The sequence below is a fragment of the Lynx canadensis genome, chromosome D4 (genome assembly GCF_007474595.2).
Source record: "Lynx canadensis isolate LIC74 chromosome D4, mLynCan4.pri.v2, whole genome shotgun sequence".
Taxonomy (NCBI): Eukaryota; Metazoa; Chordata; class Mammalia; order Carnivora; family Felidae; genus Lynx; species Lynx canadensis.
The window spans coordinates 20928479-20948119 of NC_044315.2; the positions used below are offsets into that span (position 1 = coordinate 20928479).

Consider the following 19641-nt stretch of genomic DNA (forward strand, 5'->3'; position numbering starts at 1 on the left):
TTTGTCTTGCTGGTTTTATTCCAGTATCCAAAGTTTCCCACATACCGTTTAATCACATAGATAGTGTTGGGAAAACTCAAGGTAAATGATACTCACCTACCATGGGCACGAGGAATATCTGTCCCCTTACATTATCACTAAGTATGAAAACGCTTACTTGTAAATCGACTTATGAAGGTATTTGTATGTTTATGTCAGTAGGAAACAGTAAGGTGAAAAGAGAGCGCGTGTGAGAGATTGATTTGGAAACAGGGAAAGAGAAAAAAGAAATCAGAAAGTAGCAGGCATGTCTTTGCTATGACACACTGACATGAGTGTCATAGGACTCAGAGTAATCAGGTTCTCTGACCAGCAACACCGTGTTCCATGAAGGCTAAAGTTAAGCCCACCAGGGAAGGTCATTTTCTCTTCCCACTCCTGACATCCCACTTTTCCCTCCCATCTTTTTCCCCCATTTTCCCTGCCGCTCCCCTCTGGTGGAATGGAACATAATCACGATAACATTGGTTACAGTGTTTTTCAGACTTGAGAGCCGAAATGATTTGACCTTGTAGGAGTAATTGGATGTCTGGCACAACGATCATTGTTCTTAACCTTGATAATACATCACTCTCAACGCTCGGAGTAGTATTTAAACACAATAACGAGAGCCCAGAAGGTGTAGTAAGGATAATAGGCAACTATCTGGATTTCCCTTAAAGACCTAGAAAGCTCAAGAGATGAGAGGAAAGGGCACTTTTTTCTAATCATTGCAAAAAAGCTTCAATAAAATACAGCCTTGCCTTTAGGGACAGATTGGAGTAGTTTTCATGAAACACAGGCATACCGCCATACTCTTCAGGAAAGGCATTGTCCTGAGTATTCTTGTACTGGCGCCACAAATGGTAGCACCCATATATCTTGTTAGGACAAACAAATGAGGTACTTCATTGTATGCAATTAACTGAACAACATACTGGGTACTTTATAGCATACTTAGCGCTCAGTAAATTAGCATAAATATGAGTTCAAAGCACAAAGCAGATTGACACCGCTTTGTGGTATTATTGTCAGTAGAATCATTGCTTTAGTTCAACTCCCTGGGGGAGGCGGAGGTTGGGTGGTGGCTAAAAATTAGTTGAATATTGGCACTTTCATATCGTTCAAGGGAAGACTAATTGAGTACTCCAAGATAGTACCTCTTTCTTGTTAGAGGAAGCGGGATGATGACAGCTTTTAAAAGTCTTAATACTTGCACCAAAAAAAAAAAAAAAAAAAAAGTCTTAGTTTGAATCAGCCCTTTATGGAAACTGATAGATGTTTTATTAACTTGATTCTTTTTTTTTTTTTTTTTTAATTTTTTTTTCAACGTTTATTTATTTTTTTTGGGACAGAGAGAGACAGAGCATGAACGGGGGAGGGGCAGAGAGAGAGGGAGACACAGAATCGGAAACAGGCTCCAGGCTCCGAGCCATCAGCCCAGAGCCCGACGCGGGGCTCGAACTCACGGACCGCGAGATCGTGACCTGGTTGAAGTCGGACGCTTAACCGACTGCGCCACCCAGGCGCCCCTTAACTTGATTCTTATAACAGTATCACTTCATTTATTGCTCTGTTAAGCAGTATAAAATATTTTGTGCAAAATAAGTACGTGAACGAAAATAAAACTTAGCCGTCTAGTTTACCAGCTTGCCAGCAACATGGACAGTACCTTTGATCTAGATCTCTATGCCTTATTCCAATCTGGCTTTTCTTTTTTTAATCCATAAAATTAGTTTTGTCCATTATATGTTCTTTCTTTCGTACGTAAAGTTCAGTTTTGATGACAAGATCAAACCTGGATTGTCAGTTTAGAGAAATAGTCCTACTTGAGTATTTTTCCTTATGTTTAGTCTGGATTTTTAGTGATTCGGAAAGACTTTCTCATTAGTCCTCTGACTTTTTAATCTAGGGGCAAGCAGGATCAGTTCCCGAAGTTAGGCCATTTCTTAGAACATTTGGAACAGATCAATGAACAAATGAAGATAATTGATTTTCTGATTGAAATAAAAAATTACAATCTTTGGTTCTGGGTGAAGGAGAGGCTTGCAAGATTATTTGTACATACTCCAGAAAGGATTTCAGATGGAATAAGAAGAACGTTTTCATCACTTTTTAGAAGTGTTTTATTTAATTGGTGAATGTATGTTCCTGATAAAAACTTAAAAAAAACGGAGTCTCTCTTGAAAATGTTTTTGGCGAAGAAACCTGTGTAGAAAGCAAATTAATTGTGAAATGTTATTCTTCAAGAATGTTTTTCTGAAACTATAATTGGTTGTGTTTTGTTGTTGTTTTCTGATTGGGCTGCTAAAATGGTTTCTTAGTAATGTTTTGTTATTCTGTTTTATTTCAACAGTACTGGGTAGTAGTATGGCTCCTATTTTGATGAGAGACTAAAACTCCCAAGAAATGTTTTTTTAAGCCAATAATTGCTTCTGATACATCTCTTTGATTACTAAAATAAAGTTATCTGTACTTTCTTTCAAGTTTATTATGTCATAAAAATAAAATTTGTTTAATTTTTTAAGGAAATCATCTAGGCGGAAGTAATCTAAATAAAAATTAGATTTTTATTATGTTACAACTATGAGGGAATGTAATTCAATTCAAGGGTAGGCTTAGCCAGTTTTTTTGTCTCACTTAAATGACTAATGTCATTTGTTGTAAGTGATAAAGAAAATATGTATTTGATATCGTGTTCTCCAGGATTTGTTACTTTTTTAATCTAATGACTGAAATGTGGCATTCTTTTCAATGCCTGATGTTGCTTTCCCATGTTGCAAGGTAGTTAATACATCCTCCGATAGTTACGGAGTTGGAGTGTGAAGGAAAAAGGGATGAAAGCTTTTTGCCTGTGTTTTTCTGTTCCATTACTAACTACTTAGTTAGACTGTCAGCATTCATGTGCCAAGCGCTGAGTGCGCAGCCAAGGTATTTTCATAGAATGCCCTTTTCTAAAATATTTTGCCCAATTTGTTGGTTTTGTGTGCATGTGTGTGTGGGGGGGTGGTCATTTGTTGGTTCTTTTTATTGGAGGGTGGCATAAAGGTGGGAAATTACAGGGGCAGTTCATAGAATGGTAGTGAATTGAGAGAAGGAAAATACATGTAAAACTTATTTTTAAATGACCGTCTTGATGGCTAGAGGAAGACATAATATAGAAGTATCAAAGATTATTAATGGATTTCACAAATTATGGCTGTGAAAACAAATGATTTTGTCTTGTTTTGGCACAATCGTCCTTTCACTGGGGCCATTAATGCCATTTTGGAATATTGTGGGCATCTACAGACAATAGTCTGGCAGTGTCCGTAAGGCCTCGAATACCACGAGAACAGAGCCAGCAGCCCTGACAGCAGTATTTCAGAATCTTGCCTGTTGAAATGGGTTATCTGTGAATGTACTTGCTCAGGGAAGCATGAGCCACATCACCTATCAATCTGATTGGAAGCTGCAGCCCTGGCGTAGGCTGATGGATAGCAGATTAGAGCCCTGATTAACCATGTGATTCGAAGACTGGGGATATATTGTCTAAGCAAGATTCATCAGACGCAATCAGAATTTCAAGTGGTCAGATGAAATTCAAATGTGTATTGTGGCTTTTCCTCCCCTAGTGCTTTTCCTCCTAGGTTGCCTTTTTTTTTCCCTCTCTTTCCCCAAAGCTGAAAAATACTTCTTTGATGAATCTGCTCCTTACCCTAAAGCTGTCTGTCTGTTATTCATCAGAAAGCAGGTCGCAGTTCAGTGAGCAGAAGAAAAGATTTTAATAGAAGCTGTGCCAAGGGCTGTAATGCATCATTTTAGGGCCCTAATTACATTACAATGACAAATATCAATGGTGACAACAGCAATAACCTACATCCTTTAATGGCTGTGCTGGAAAAGGAGTTTGGGCCCCTCGCCATTAGATTAGACTCAGTTTCAAAACACAGGCCATTAGAAGTGTGTGTCCACAGTATTATTGGCTGATCACTGAAGCCCAGTGGAAAGGCCTGTAAATAAATGATGCCTCCCTAAAGCTGGGTCCTGTGGGACAAAAGAGACAAAATTAGTTGACCATGGAAGCAGCAGTGTTTCCGAGGCAACTTTAGCTTTCAAAGTGAGGAATGACCTGCTTAATTTTATGAAATCACACACACATTCCCCCCCCCCCCCCCCCCCCCCCCCCCGCTGCCAATTAGCCTGACCATGAAAAATCCATTGGCATGACAACTTAAAAGAAATTAAGAAGTCTTTTGAACAAAAGGAGACCTATAAAGAAAAAGTTTGGAAGATCCTCCCCTTTTTCTGTTATGTATGTTAAATATACGGGAATAAATGAACTTTTTAAATTTATTCTTAAGAATACTCAATGTGCTGTTTTTCCTCCCAAGGTTGCTCAGACTTAAAATAGCCTGGGTCCAAAATTGAAGAGGCCAAATAAATACCTTTTGGTCTTTATTTTGCCTGATGGGTAAGTTTCCTTAGAGTAGTTTTTATTGCCTAGATTATGTAGGCAAACTAAAGAACTCAGTTTTCTTATGTGCCCACACATTTTTAAACCCTCCTAGCAAGGGACTATTTTATTTATGTAAACAACATAATGAGGAAAATATGCTTGGCAGATGGTTCTAAGCATTAGAATCATCAGTTTGGTCTGCCCCAAAGTGTCTCATTATCTTTTATTCTCTCGCCCTCCACCTCTCCCTACAAAAAGCTTAACAACCAAATGCCTTTGAGATGCAATGCTTTCGGTCTGGTGAATGCTACTCTATTTTCTCAGCTCACACAGGAATTTCACCCCATAACCACTGTGGTATGTCCGTCCAGGTGGAGAGTGGTTTGGTGATTCCCATTGCAGCTTTTCATGGTGGTTTAAGCATTCTTAAAGGGTAGCTAAATGCTCCACGGGGCCAGTGCAGTAAATTAAATCAGGTCAGCGCAGTTGGGTCCTTATTCACTGCTGCATATTGGTGCTGGGTTTTTGTCCATCCTGTTAGGAATGCAGGCTGGGGTGGAAAGCTTAGGTTTGAAACTTCCTTCATGGTGAATTTGTGTTTTCTCTTGGCTGGCAGAGTTTTTAAGGTGCTGGCATTTAAAAGATTGCATAGCTGCAAAGTCAAAAGGGTTGCTGATGAAAGAAGGAAACCTAGATTGCACAAGTAGAGTGTCGCTGTCATTCTGGTAATGACTTCGCAAGAAAAAGAGCATTTTTGTCCTCTTATAAAATGAGAAACTGACCCTGGATGGAATGTATTTTAAGAATGTCTCAGGAATAGTAATTGCTTTACATTTGCTGCCTCTCAACACTTCTCTCCTGTCCTTCACCCCACCCCGTTATTAAAATATAAGCTATTTTGCATATATGTGTGTACAAAACCCTGTGCTTACATGTCCCATACCGAACTGTATAAGGAGCCATCTGATAATACAAATTAAGATGAACATGAGTGAAGCTCTGGGTAAATTTTTAAAGAAAAGTTGGCGGGGGGAGGGGGGGTATGTCTTTTTTTTTTTTTAATTACTGTAGTATCCTATTGATAGAAAATTTCTATACTTAAATTATTAGAGGTTCGACTATATTACCAGATATTGCTGGAACTTCACAGCTCTATAGTATAGGAATAATTAACGTTCGCAAGGTTAGTTTTCATATACATACAAATTGCTTTCTGCTAAGTCTAGGAAAATTTTACTGTGTTCTACACTTCTGCACAGTGAAAGCCCAGGCGGCGGGACACATTTGGAAATTTTCATGATTGGTGAAAATACACTATTTCCCAAGAATTTATAACTAAGGATCTGAATTAATCAACTTACCTGACTTGGTTGGGTGCTATTCTTTTGGGAGGTTGGGGACTTGAAGCAAAGACCACAGCTGTAGAAATCCAGTGAGTTACTAACTGAGAGAAATTGGGATGGAGGGAAGAATGTATCTTTACTATCAAAACTCTAAAAACTCAAGGTTTTATGAATAAACACATCAGAATGAACAAGGGTCTTATTGAAGACTTTTGAAAACTGATTCCCAGTCATGAAAATCAAATTCCTTTTTATGTTGTCCTGGTGCTTGAAGGTTGACTTTTTAAGATGAATGCTGGTTAATAAATCGTGCTATTAATGTGGCACTGTTGTCACTGCCTCCTTTTAATGGGCTCGCTGATGAGAGTTTTCCTCTTCCTTAGGAAATACGCCAGCCAGAATATAAAGTGTGTTTTAATATCATCCTGTTAATATTTCGGGAATGTGTAACCAGCTGACTGTTCTGTTTATTGCTTTCCTTTCCTTTTTATTTTATTTTTTATTTTTATTTTTATACAGGCAGAGATTGTCAAGAGGCTGAATGCTATCTGTGCACAAGTCATTCCCTTCCTGTCCCAAGAGGTAAGGCAGTTGGTTTGAGGCGCTGGGCTAGAAGGTGCCATTTTAGTGGTTTTGCAGAAAAGAGATTGTGGAACTGTCTCTTTGGCCTTGTCAGTCTCTTGGTGTTTGTATGGCACATTTCTAAGATACAGTGTTCACATTCCAACTTCTACATCTTATTAACATTCAGCGGAATATAATTGTGTTCATATAATGGAACATTTTCTAATGTGTGAAGCAAAATCCAATTGTTAAAATGTGTTGCTGTCGTTGGACGATATAGTGTTGCTCAGAATTATGACTGGTTTTCATAATGGCATCTAACAGGGTAGATTGAAAAATCGCCCAGAAGGGCTTGTCCTACATTTTTGTCACCGGGCATTAAGAGCCGGCGGAAGACCTGTCCGTAGAAAGTGCTTTCCGTAGCAGACAAACTAATGTAACTTTTGGCCGGCTGCTTTTCAAAAGTTACTTCTTACCCGATGAAGTCTTAGCAACGTGTGTGCACTTGGAAAAAGATGCACGGGATGGGCTCCGTGGGCTCCGTGCTCTGGGTACCGCAGCCTTCATGCATGGCCACGGCCTGTTGGATGGCTCACACGCTTCCTCTTGCTCACCACCGTGGAAGTGCACGCTGTCCGCAGACACGCTTGTGTGGGAACAAGAAGGTGCATTTCTAGTGCGCGGTGGCTTCCTTGTGGCTTTTTTCCCCTCCTCTGGTTTGCTCGCTTGCTTTTGGTAGTTAGCAAAGTTGAGGTGAAAGTGCTAGAAAGAGATCACTTTCGCTTCGGGATTACTGAATCCTTCATCTGCTCGGGTCAGCTCAGCCGTCAGAAGGCAAGGAGCTACCTCATGGACTGTCTGCATGTCTCGCAGCCACTGAGCTTTGTGCTGTGGGCTAGGAGCACTGTCCCACCCTTCACTTTTCCGGATGTGTTGTGGCGTTGCTGTCCAGGAGAGCGGTCCCTCTGCCTGCCCACCAGTGGGCACGTGCTGATGTTGGCGTGCGGCGGGCATTTGCGCATGGGCGTGTATCATACATACGTGGATTCCTCTGCGACTTCTTACTTGGTTTGAACTAGGTTAGACCTCGGTAACCATGGGTACCTTTCATCGGATACATATCCCACGGAGGTGCTCATGTTCACAAACCGTGGACCCGAGTTAATATCCTGATTTCAAATGCTCTGCTGGACCACAAACAACAAAGGATGAGTTGTCTTTCTCCCCCTTTCGCTGTGACCACAAAACCACTGCCCGCTATATCCCCGTTTACCTATTTCTTCTCAGGATTTGCTTTTGTGACTGGATTGGGTGGAGTGGGAGGCAGAGTCAAGAGGGCTGTTTGCATTTCTTTAGGAAGCAGAGTCAGACCAGTGTGGGAGGCCACTCTGCCTCGTGGTGGGGGAGGGGAAGGATGTGTAACCCACAGAGCTGTAGCCACACTGAGGTCTTCCACCCCAAGGTAGAGGGGAGAGTTTGAACTATCCCCGAGGTACTATTAGACTTGAGGCCTTTGCAGGCATACACCCCCATATAGAATCACTGGTGGAGCTTATTCCCGAGGCCTTTTTGCAGGATCTGTGGGCTCATACACAGCCGTGGAACGAGGTCGTGGGGGTGTTGGTGGAGCTCATTTGCAAATAGGTTGCTTTCCCATATGAGTTACGGTGTTTGTGTGAGCGGGCCCAGCAGGAAGGGAGTGTGTAATTGTAGTGGTTCTGAGCAAGACTGGACTGGAATCACTTGGCCAAGGAAGTGGGACCCTGCAGAGGAAAGCCATGGGGAGCTACTCACAACTCCTTTTCTCTGCTTTAGCTGGGGAGACAGCATCATGATCTCACCACTTACTGTTTATTTCCCCGAAACTTTTCACATTTCTTGGTTGAAATCCTTGACTTGTGTGTAATGAATGACGTGTGTCATAATTTTCTGAATCCTAATTCTGTGTGTATCTTTTCTTTTGCTTACTTTGGACTTAATTGGCTCCTCTCTTTTCAGTTCCTTACGGTGTGTGTCTATCTTTTCATGTGTGGGCCACAGACACGTTTGTTCCTGTCTAACCCAGGCCTCTCTGATGTTTTGTGTCTGAACATTGCCCACCTTGTCTCATCTTCTGGGCATTCTGCGAGCATCAGACTCCTCGCTTCTGTCCTGAGGCCAGATGGACCGTAATCTGGAGGGAGGGGAAGAGGCAGGTTATTAGAGGAAGATGAATTCTATTTCCTGTCTCTTCAGAGGCATGGAAAATCACTCTTGCATGGCTGCGAGCGTCACTCGGTGCCAGGACTGAAGGCTCTTAATCTGATCTTTTAACACTGGCTCTCTGTGTGACAGTCTCACTGCCAAAACGGCAGCTGTGGCATTAGAATTTATTTTAAAACGTTTTTATTTAAAAATTAAATGATTGTATTTAGAAAAAAAGAAAAACATTCCCTGAAGACTAGTACATAAGCTACAGGACGGTAGCTGAAAGGATTTTTTTGGAGTTTGACAGGAACAAGAGGTAAATTCACATACTTTGAGAAGTCTGTTTTTAATTTAGCCCCCACATGCTCATTAGTGTACCTGCTTAATATTTATTGCTTGTGGCTAGTGTACCCCATCTTCTAAAATTTAAAAACACACGTATAATACTGAATGGCAGTTATTAAATACATTTAGTTTTAACTGCAAGACTTTTTTTTATTTTTTAATTTTTTTATTTTTTATAATTTTTCTTTAATGTTTATTTATTTTTGACAGAGAGCCAGAGCGTGAGCTGGGGAGGGGCAGAGAGAGAGGGAGACACAGAATCCGAAGCAGCCTCCAGGCTCTGAGCTGTCAGCACTGAGCCCGACACAGGGCTCGAACTCACAGACCTTGAGATCATGACCTGAGCTGAAGTCGGACGCTCAACCGACTGAGCCACCCAGGCGCCCCTGCAAGACCTTTTTTTTAGAAATGAGTTGCATAATTGTAGTTCAGAAGCACTTGAAACGTGTCTACATATCGCAGGAAACAATCACAGAAAAAAACATTTTCCTGTTAGATTTCACAAAAACATTTTTTAGAGTTACAGCCAATGTATATTTTAACGATGTGCTTGTTGCAATCATATACGACTACTTCCGAAGTCCCAGACATTAGACAAAGATATTGCCAACTTTTGTCATTAAAGTGAGTCACTATCACATAAAAGTTCTAAAAATTTTGTAAGAGCCTTAATACCAGAATTTAAGGAAAGCTTATGAGTGAGTCCTCACTTGTCTGAAGCTGTTTTTTTCTCCCACTTTCTTTTGGCTCTTAGAAATGGGTAGGACTGATCTCTGTTCTCCAGCCTACAAGTTTTTTCTTTAAAAGGCAGACCTCAGTGTAGTAAGTAGGAAGTTCTTCTTTCTCCCGCTTTGGGTCTCATTTGCAGGGGAGGAGCTATAAATAATCAACTCCCCATTGGCAGTTCCATCAGCAGGAGATGCCAGAATGATGACAGTTGGATCTGGGTTGAGTCCTGGCCTCCCTGTTACAAATTGCAAGGCTTACTCTAACCAAGTAAAGCTGGGTGACCTTTAGCCAGTGGTTCGCCTCTCTAAGCCTCAGTTTCCTTATCTGTACATGAGGTTAATAATAGCCTGGGCGGCATGCCGTCACCGCGAGGATTACTTGGGATTACCCACGTTCAGCTTAGCACACCATAACCCCTTCTGCTGTTGGGCGGCAGTAGGGATCGGTGCAGCAGAGCAGCAAAGCTCTGAGTTTCCTTTTTGAGAAGACCTGGAACCAAACCCCCCCCCCCCCCCCCCCACCGTTTAGTCATTGCCTTTTGGAAGAATGAGTTAGTTATCTTCCTCTCCAATGTCCTTCTTAGAGAGGAAAAGAAATGTAAATTAAAACCGAACCCAGGGCTGTCAACTAGCTAAAAATCTCAGTGAGGCATATTAGGTAGCCCCGAGGGTAATTCCCTTCTAGCTCCAAAAATTAATTTTCCAGTTTAGCAACACCCGAATCTTCTCAGCCAGCAAGCAAAGATCCAAACGGAGTTTAACCTGTAGACTCACCTCCAGAGACGCAGTGGTCTTGGACGGGGTCTGTATTTCACCTGCGAAGCTATCTAGAAAACAAACTTGTCAGTCCATTTGGGGACTGGCTATGGTCAAAATACCTGGTTGCTTAGCTGAAGTTAGTTTTGTTCTTATGAGTAGCTTATGGGTGGACTCTGTCTTCATCAGTGATTTCAGGAGCTATCTTGTAGACCTGTAGATCTTACGGGGCCTCAGCAACATTGAAAGATGCTAGTAAATTCGGACTCCCCTTCAGTGCCCGTTCTCTCAACCCCCGTTTCTTGTTTCTTGAGTTACTTAAGTGGGAGCAGAACTGCTTAGAAGGCTGGTGGAGGACCCCTGTGGACTCGTCCTCTCCAAGCTGAGGCGAAGTCATGGCGGAGCCCGGCTTTGGGGCCTGGGCTTACCAGCAACTGGCTGTTTCTTCCCTTGTGTGTGAAAATTTTGATTTAGTAAATGAAATAAAGAATTTAAATCATTCTTTTGACCACATTTGACAGGAGTTCTCTGGTCATTGGAAATTTTAGGGTATAAAAGGGAAATTAAGAGTGAAATTTTTCAACCTTTTATTGTTATTCTTCTCTTTACCTAGGGAAAAGAGACCATTCCAAGTTGAATGCTTTCTGGTGCAAATTTAATTTTAACTCATAACTTGGTTTTTATTACCCTGTTAGCTTATCTAATGAGTAGAACCAAATAGTGTTTTCCTCTAGAATTCTGTAGATTTATTTGGTTGCTCATTGCACTTAAATAGTAGAAAATAGTATACAATTACATAATAGTGATAATACGTGTTGATTTAAATTCCAATTCCAAAAGGCAAGAATAGCCATGATGCATCAATTTCTATTTTGGACATGCCATAAATTTGGTCCTTTTGATTTAATGGAAAACATACCCCTTCTATAGTATGAGATAGGAGTGTTTCTCAAATGCTGTCTTGTTGGTACCTGGGTTAATAGGGGACTGAATTACTCTGAACCACATTTTGCATGTATAGAATAATTGTAAAATGGAAGTTGAAAAATGTGATCAGTCACTTTCATATTGCGCCTCAGGGAAGAAATGAACAAAATACAGTGGTTACATGCACTGGTGGCAGTGTTCTCGCCTCATAATGGCACCAGGTTAACTCATCTTATTGCTTGTTAACTTTGTAAGGAATCAGTGGCTTGTGATAACATGGTTTGATGTAGGTGAGCTTGGCTGAAATCACCAGAGATCCCCTGATAAGTATGTGACACCCGTAAGACCATCTTCAGAGATCGTTCATTAAATGCCAGCAGCCTTCACAGGACATGTCTGCTTTCCAGTCAGGGCCGTTTTGTCAGTGCTGGTAACGTGTTACGACAGTGCTGTATATATAAGGAATGTTCAAAAATGACTAATCTGCCTAGATTGGGACTTTGGATTTTGTCTCGCTTTCTGATTACTCACATTGGACAGCCTTTCGTTTAAAATCTGTTTTGTTTTGTTTTTCCTTCCTCACAATACTGAATGAGGCATCAGGGATTATAATGCTGTCCCGTGTTCCACGGTTTGACCAGTTGGCTCGTTCTGTGTGACCATGCATTTTGGTGACAGTTGGATGTCTGGTGAGATCCTTAGGGTGGCATTATGGCCTGCTTGCCCTCAGCAAGTAAATGATTCCCAGGAGGGAGAACTTTTCTGCAGGTTTCCACGTCGGCCTCCTTTCAAAGGCAACAGTGCCAAGCTCTATGTCTGTGTGTGTCTAAAAAAATTAAGGTGCATTTGAGAAACCTCATTTCTTTGACTTTCAGGTAGGTAGTGATTGGGTTGTTACTGGAGCTAAGCTTTATAATACTTTAAATAGAGCTTGTAATGTCTAATATAGTAGCCAAAGCCATATGCAGCTATTTAGATTTAAATTAAAATTAATCAAAGTTAAATAAGGTTACAAATTAAGTTTCCCAGTCACATTAGCCCTATTTCATGTGCTCAGTATCCATCTGTATGTGGCTAGTGGCTACCATGTTATTAGCACAGATTTAGAATGTTTCCAACGTTGCAGAAAGTTCCGGTGGAAAGTATGGACTGTCGAACTTATTGGACAGGTCCGTGAAGAATGCTCTGTCCTCATGTGGCTGAGAACGGAGAAGGTTAGGCTAAATGGTCAGTAGGAAAAAGCCTTGGGCAGCATTTCCCAAGCTTTAATCCCAGGTTCCACAGCCAAAATTGTTTGGAAAACCCTGCATGTATATTCACTCTCTTTGAGATTCGCAGCTCAGGGAAGACCTGCCATTCACCAGGTATTAGCCAAATTAAACAGGTGTTTCAAGTAATGCCTAATTTCTTGTGGGACTAACATTTCTTGGGCTACCATTGAGGAAAGGCTGATTTGAAGTTAAAGCTTATTTGTGCTAGTTAACTTGGTAGAGTTGCTGAAAAGGCCCAGTAGGATTTTAGCCTGACTTACTGGATACGGAGTGACCCTTTCACTCAGATTTGACCCCTTTAGCCATACCTGGACTATTCTTTCTTGCCACCTAGGACGTGACCAGAGGCGTGGTCAGAGGATAAGTGGCCTAGAGCCAGCGGCCTGGAGATGTTTAACCTGGAGTAGAGAAAGTGAGAACATCCATTATGTCGTTTTCATGACTTTGAAGTGCACTCCAGGGGAGGAGAATGTAGAGGCAACATTGGGTCCCCTGGGAAGAAGTCCTGGAGGGAGAGATTTCTAATGAGTGTTAGAGCCCATTATCCCCAAGTGGGAGAAGCTTGTGCATGAGGTAGTGAGGTCCCTTCCAGAGGATATGATGAAGCAGAGACTGCTTGTTGGGTGTGACAGAGGAAGTGCTTTTGGGTTGTGGTTGACAGTTGTGACGCTACCACCCGGATGCCCTCCGCCGGGGCAGCATTTGGAAATCTGTAGGCATTTGGGAAAGGGGGTCGGTTTGTTGTTACAGTGCCTGGGGCACTACAGCCTTCTGGGTCCATGATTTCTGAAGGCCTTTTCTAGTTCTGATTGAGTGGCTTTCTCTGTACATGTGGCTAATGAGTCTCATGAGCGGGAGGGGCATTTGGTCCAAGTTCGGGTTTCTCTTTCACCCTGGAGAATTGCTTTAGCCTTCTACCTGTTCTCCCTCCTGTCTGGTTCACCTCCCTGTCATCCAGCTTCATTACTGTTCTTTACTATCCCGGGTCCATCTTCCTAAAGAGCAGAACTGATAGCACTCAGCTGCTTTAAGATTTTTAAATAACCAGAATAAAGTCCCAAGTTTTTTGCATGTCAGGCAAAGCCCGGCAGCGTTTTGGGCTCCTCCTACCTTACAGATTTCCCTGGGGGTTCGGTACGGTATGCCCGTGCTGTCCTCACGTGACTCTGGGTGCTGACCTCGGCTCTTTCTGTGGATGCCTCTTCCACCTGAAAGTTTTGCACCTGTGTCTTGCCAGGCCCAAGAAGGCTTTCAAAATCCTACCTTAACGTTTGTCTCTCCCAACTTTTCCCCTACCCTACTCTTCTCTTGCAGCCACACGTTCATTCTCTTCCTTGACCGAGAAACTCCTTTCTCCTTCAGGGACTTCGCCCATGCTCTTCTCTCTGCCTGGGGTTCTTTTCTCCTTGCTTCCCCCACAGAACTCCTGCACACCCTTCACGTCTCGGTTCCATAGGGAATCTTCCCTCAGCCCTAAGATCCCACGAGATATTTCCCCACTAAGTGATTGCATAGCATCCTGTAATTTTCGTCATGGAAATTACTCTCCGGTTGTAATTACCAAGCGCCGTGTTCCTCATTCACCAAGTGTCTTGTTCATGACTCTTGTCTTAGTGCCTGCCCCAGTTGCCTGGTGCACAGTAGGTTCTTAATAAAGAATTGAATGAGTGAATAAGAAAGCAAAGCCTTTCCCAATGCTCCAGGAAGTGTGCTAGGCATTCCTTCTACCCTGCTCTCCTGTGTTGTATAAGATGCTCCATGCCCGGGAGTTCTCCGAGCAGTAGTGGGGCCATTATCTCAGTTGCTCACTTTTGCATCTCCACGTGTCAGGAATGTCAGTGGTTCATTGGAAGAATCCTACTTCATTTTACACCTCTGCCTTTAACTCCCCACTACCCTTATTAGTAAGGGAGGTAAGGGAGGATGGGTGAGTATTAAAACAAAATTCTCAGTTGTAATGTAGAGGGTTTTTTTCTTGTTATTAGAAGGACTACATCTATCGCCATACCCTAAAGTATTGGCCTGGCGGGCATTGTCATTGTAGTCTCTTCCCAAAAACATACGTTAAATATCTATCGTACACATCTCCGTGGTTTGTTAAGGTCTGTTTCTCAGCAGGCCTTGTTGGACTTAGGACTTCTGTTGTTTCAGTCTCTTTCTTGTTAAAAAAAGTTATCCTCAGTACTTTGCTGGACAAATGCAAAAAAAAAAAAAAATTATGATGAAAGTTAAGTAGGCAGGTGATTAATGTATCGAATTTCATTTTCGTGGCCTTCCCCTCCCCCCATCCATGCTGGTGTTCCTTAAATTACGGTATTTAATTGATATGTAACTTACACATCATTTGTTCTAAGTGTACAATTCAATGATTTTTAGTAAATTTAGAGTCACACAGCCATATCACATTATAGGTTTTGTTTTTTTAAGGATTTCTTTTCTAAAATTAAAAGTCACAGTATTGTAAAGAATAAATAATTGGGCATTTTTTTTCTCTTGCAAATCCCAGTTAGAGCCCCCTCCCCCCCTTGCCTTAGACTTTATCGATGTATTTGCCTTAGCATTTTATTTGGTGGTGCCTGTAGAAGGTTGCGATGGGAGCCCCCCTGAGTGAGCAGTTCGAGCAGTAAGAGGCCAGAGCGCTGATGCCTTCTGCAGGCCGGCCTGGGGCTGGAGGCAGTGTCATCACTTGTGGTGAGGTGGCAGAGGGGAAGCAGGCAGTGGGAGAGGAAAGGAGATGGCGGGTGGAGTGGGAGGAAGAGGGACAGACGGGGAAGGGGAAGAGAAGGGGAGGAGATGACACACAGAACGGGAAAGCCATCAGGATTCTAAGATGCGAACACTCGCTCTGTTTTCTGAGTCAGCTTATTTGTTGAAATTTGGAAACGGAAAACAAAATGCCACCTCTGGGTCACTTTCTGAGGGTATCTGGGGCTTCTTCCTCCAGTGTTCCTTTTTTTTCTTTTGTGATCGCTTGCCCCTTCTTTCCTGAGTTTTAATTTTCTCACCTTACCTGGTGTTATTACCATGTGGCTGAGTGAGCTATGTCGAAGTGGAGGTGTTTCTGGTGCTTTCAGAGCCATGGGGAGGAGGCACTCCTTGCCTTAGGGAGCTTCTGTTCAAAAGGTCCTTAAACAGCAGATGATTCACAGTTGTAAGCAGAAATAGGGAAGTAAGATCCCGAACGACAGGTAAAGTTCAGATGTGGTATTAGCCCATGGCCACTGTCAGGAGAGAAAACGAAGGAGCTGAATCATGACTTCCATTGTCATTTTAGCTTTTTAGCAAGAGTTTCTATAGGAGCATCAGATGTCAGTGTTACGGTTCACTGCTGTGTTTCTGGTTTTCTCAGTAAATGCACTTGATATTTTAATGCTGAGCCAGAAAGATCTCCCTACTGCCTAAGGCATCTTTGCCCATCTTGGCAGTTGGAATCCAGTTTATGAAGCAAGAGTTGAACAGTCTTCATGGTAGAAAGGCCCCTAAATAGATGTATTTTCTGCATATCTTCCAGAACTGTTCTTTGAATGCTTAACAAAAAGCAGATGACATTTCACTAATGTGGAAGTAGTTCAGTAATATACAGAAATTGCACAGAGTAAGCACTTTAAAAGGCTTTTGTTGAGTGGATGGTTGCATGAGTGGAATGAATGATATGTGGTTGGTTGGATGTGTGTTCGCGTGGTCCTTTGGTTTTCAGTTTCTTGGACGTTCGGAGCAGCCGTTATTGAATGTTGGAAAGTAAAAGGTGGAAAATCCCATAATAGTTTCTGTCTGTATGCTCACTTTGAGTATGAGAAAAATCCCAGAGTCGTCTTACATGTTGTCTTTTTCTCTGTTTTCCAAGTACTGCTTTTTTCCCGACATTGACAACTGGATTGCTTTAAATCTAGACATGAGCTCTGTGCTGACTGGTTAACACACTGCTTAGTCTAGCTTCAAGGAAAAACTGCTGTTACCGGTCATTTTATTGAGTGTGCCTCTCTGTTCCTTCCTGTGTCTTTATAAATCTTTAGGACTTTCACTGTCTTCAAAGAAAGAAGGAAATCAATGATTTCACTTTGGCAGATATTTTATTCAACAGTAAGAGTGGATGGAGATATCTAGAAAGACTTTGGGATTGTAACTTAAGCCCTTGTTTTGAAACTCTTACAATTAAAAAAAATCAAAGGTACATAGTTTAATGTTCAGAGTTTAGTAAAATCTTAAAATGCAGTGATCTTTTGACAATTTTCTTTCCATTAGATTATAGGCATAAAGTATACATCTCCGTTAGGAAATCAAGGGTGAAAACACTACATGTGGATAACTAAGGCAGTTTCCTTTCCCACACCCTCCCCTTAACCCTACACAGCTGGGAGGTGGAAATATTGGTCACCCTAGTTAATCTCAGTATCTGCATCTTTGAGAGTTTTGGAATGTAGTACCAGGTAGCCCAAGGGAAATTTCATATATAATGGATGGCTTACCTCTTTGTATGTATTGTGACAATAGGTTAGCTAAGCTTCCTGTGCATTTCAGCTACATTTCTCACCTGGGGTCCCACAGGACCAGATTCTCCCTAGCCATGCAGAGGAGTGCCTGTTTCGTAGCACAGTCTTTTTGGCTCTTCATTCACTAAACCTAGTTGAAAATAGTCCAGAGGAGACCTGTTCGAGTGTGTAGATACTAGAGTGTTGCAGTGCATTTGGTGGAGAATAGTATTTATATTTGGGGGTACTTGTGCAAGCACTCGTGAATGTCCAGATGCAAGCGAGCGCCTCGTGCAGGGACTCCTGTTCTACTTAATTTTTCTTAATATTACAAAACTTACCAATACCCTGGTCCTGCTCCTTCTCTTTAGAACTGAACCATGGCTAGATGGAGTGATTTTCCTCTACTTTCCATCCTGTTTTCCAAAAGAAAAATAACACACTTGTAGGTTTTAGTTTTTCTATCGCAGGTGAAAGCAACCCCTGAAGTCCTTAAACTTGACTGCTAGTCAAAGCTGTACATTTTTAATCTCTTTTATAAATATGCAGCCCTTCACGACAGAAATTAAAACGTGAACACTTTTCACATTTCCAGAAGATAAACGTTTAATTCTAAGTGGCCTTCTAGTCCTTACTGTAACAAATACCAGGAGAAATTTTAAAAATAAGTACTGCTAGGAAATATTTTCAGACTTTTTATGTAGAGGGCAGAGAAAAGGGGGCACAAAGAAAGCAGGTGGGACGGGGTGTGTTTTGTTTGTCGGCGCCAGTGGGAGACGTTGGGTCACAGTGCACCTCTGACGTCAGAGGGAAGTCGAAGCTGCTTCTATCCGTAGTAGGGGCGCAGTCAGATGCCCTGTTCCTGCGGTTCCTTCTCCGCAGTAGAGACCCAGCTTGCCCTAGACGTCCAGTCAGCCGCCCCCACAGGGCTTCTATGTGAAGTATGGAGACCCCTAAAGCCTGTTTTGCATGTAATTGAAGTTAGAGGACGCGTTAGGAAAAGCTGTTCTTGACTGACTAGAAAGCAAATAATTGTATTCTGTTTCTGATCTTCATTTATAGCACCAGCAACAAGTGGTGCAGGCTGTGGAACGGGCCAAGCAGGTGACCATGGCCGAACTGAACGCCATCATTGGGGTACGTGGCCTTTCCATTTTAGCTCTGATCTTAGTGTGTGTCATCAGCTCGCTTGCTCTCTCTTTTTAAATTTTGTGCCATCAAAAGGGCAAAAGGCAATAGAGGACCACAAAGTGGAATTAAGCACTTTGCCTTCTGTCTCGTGAAATTGGATGGCTGCCTCAGAAACTTTGGATCACATTCTCACCAGTTCCAGTGGACATGTTCGCAGAAATTCTCCCCAAGGAGCCTGGGTAGTTCTTTTTTCATAATATTTCTTACCTTTGCAATCAGTTCCTGTTGCTGGGCTAGGCCTGAAAAAAAGATGGAGATTGCCCTGATGTTAAAATGACCTGATTGATTTCTTTGATCTTTCCACAAATATAGACTAATACCATTTTAGGTGAAATAAATTGTACGTTTTTTTTTTTTTTTTTTTTTTTTTTTTTTAATCTCCCTGCTCCTCTTCCTCCCCTGTGATGAGTGGTTCTTCAGGGCTAGCGGCCATTTGTGGTAGGAATAGTAGGTGAAAGGTGCACCTTTAGGCAGAATCCGTGGCCCCGTTAGAAAACCCTTCCTGGCGAATGTAGCATTAATGTTGCATAGAAATCCTACTGGAATTCATGAGTTTGGACAGTCACTCCGACTCCACTTAGATTTTTGTTCTCTCGGATTAAGGTAACATAATAAACAAGGTGCTACAGCATAAGGGATAATAAAGGTGAAACTCTTAGCTGAAAAGCACACAGTATCCATCTCTATTTATGCAGCTGGTACAAGCCTTTCCTTAGATTATTCTAATGAAGACAATACAACTATACTTTCCTCTCTCTGCCCCCTCCCAAATACTTCTTTTGTGTATAGGTTATACACAAAAGTCTTTTCTCTTTTTTTTCCTCTCAGTGTATCAAACACACTTTGAAATGCTAATTATTCCATTTACTTTCATTAAAATTCAAATTGCTGAGTGAAGATGCGGATAAGGGTCGCCTGATAATCAATCTGGAGTGAAGATATTGCTTCAATTATGCCTCTGTCTTTTAACAAGGAAATCAGAACTCTGGGCTCACTGGCGATGGTGGTGGAACACTAGTCCGATTGGAGCTTGTTTTTTAATGGCCTATTTTGAGCTCTTACCTTGTGTCCCTCTGACCACAAGAAAATACGGGTAGTAAATTGGAAGACAGTAAATGGGAAGGGGTAATAACCTTTAGTTCCTCGGAAGTGCCCTCTCGGAAAGAAGGCTGAATCAGAACAAGCCATGTAGATTTGTTTGGAGCACATTTTCTAGCTCTGGGGATGGGGAAGAGATGAATACATTTTACAATTTTTATTTCCTAAATCTCCAGAAAATAGCAGTATGTCACATTTTTTAGAAAGTTGAAGAAGCGTTAAAGTTAGGTACATACGTATATTCCAGTTGTGTTTGCTTGAAGCCTGCGTGGGCTTCCCATTGGGATGTGTTTTGGTCACCAGACC

General features: G+C 42.0%; 1 protein-coding gene across 8 annotated transcripts in view; it reads left to right on the plus strand.

Moving 5' to 3' along the window:
- The window catches only part of LOC115500078 (transducin-like enhancer protein 4), a 141900-nt gene that overhangs the window by 28039 nt on the left and 94220 nt on the right, over window positions 1–19641 (plus strand). For 3 of the 8 annotated variants that reach the window (XM_030294415.1, XM_030294416.1, XM_030294422.1), the window contains 2 exons: window positions 6319–6381; window positions 18109–18183. The exons of 1 other annotated variant lie outside the window; for it this stretch is intronic. In XM_030294415.1, the coding sequence (XP_030150275.1) occupies window positions 6319–6381; window positions 18109–18183 (138 nt within the window). The remainder of the gene's footprint in view (window positions 1–6318; window positions 6382–18108; window positions 18184–19641) is intronic. 4 more of the 8 variants (XM_030294419.1, XM_030294420.1, XM_030294417.1 and 1 more) reach the window with 2 other exon arrangements.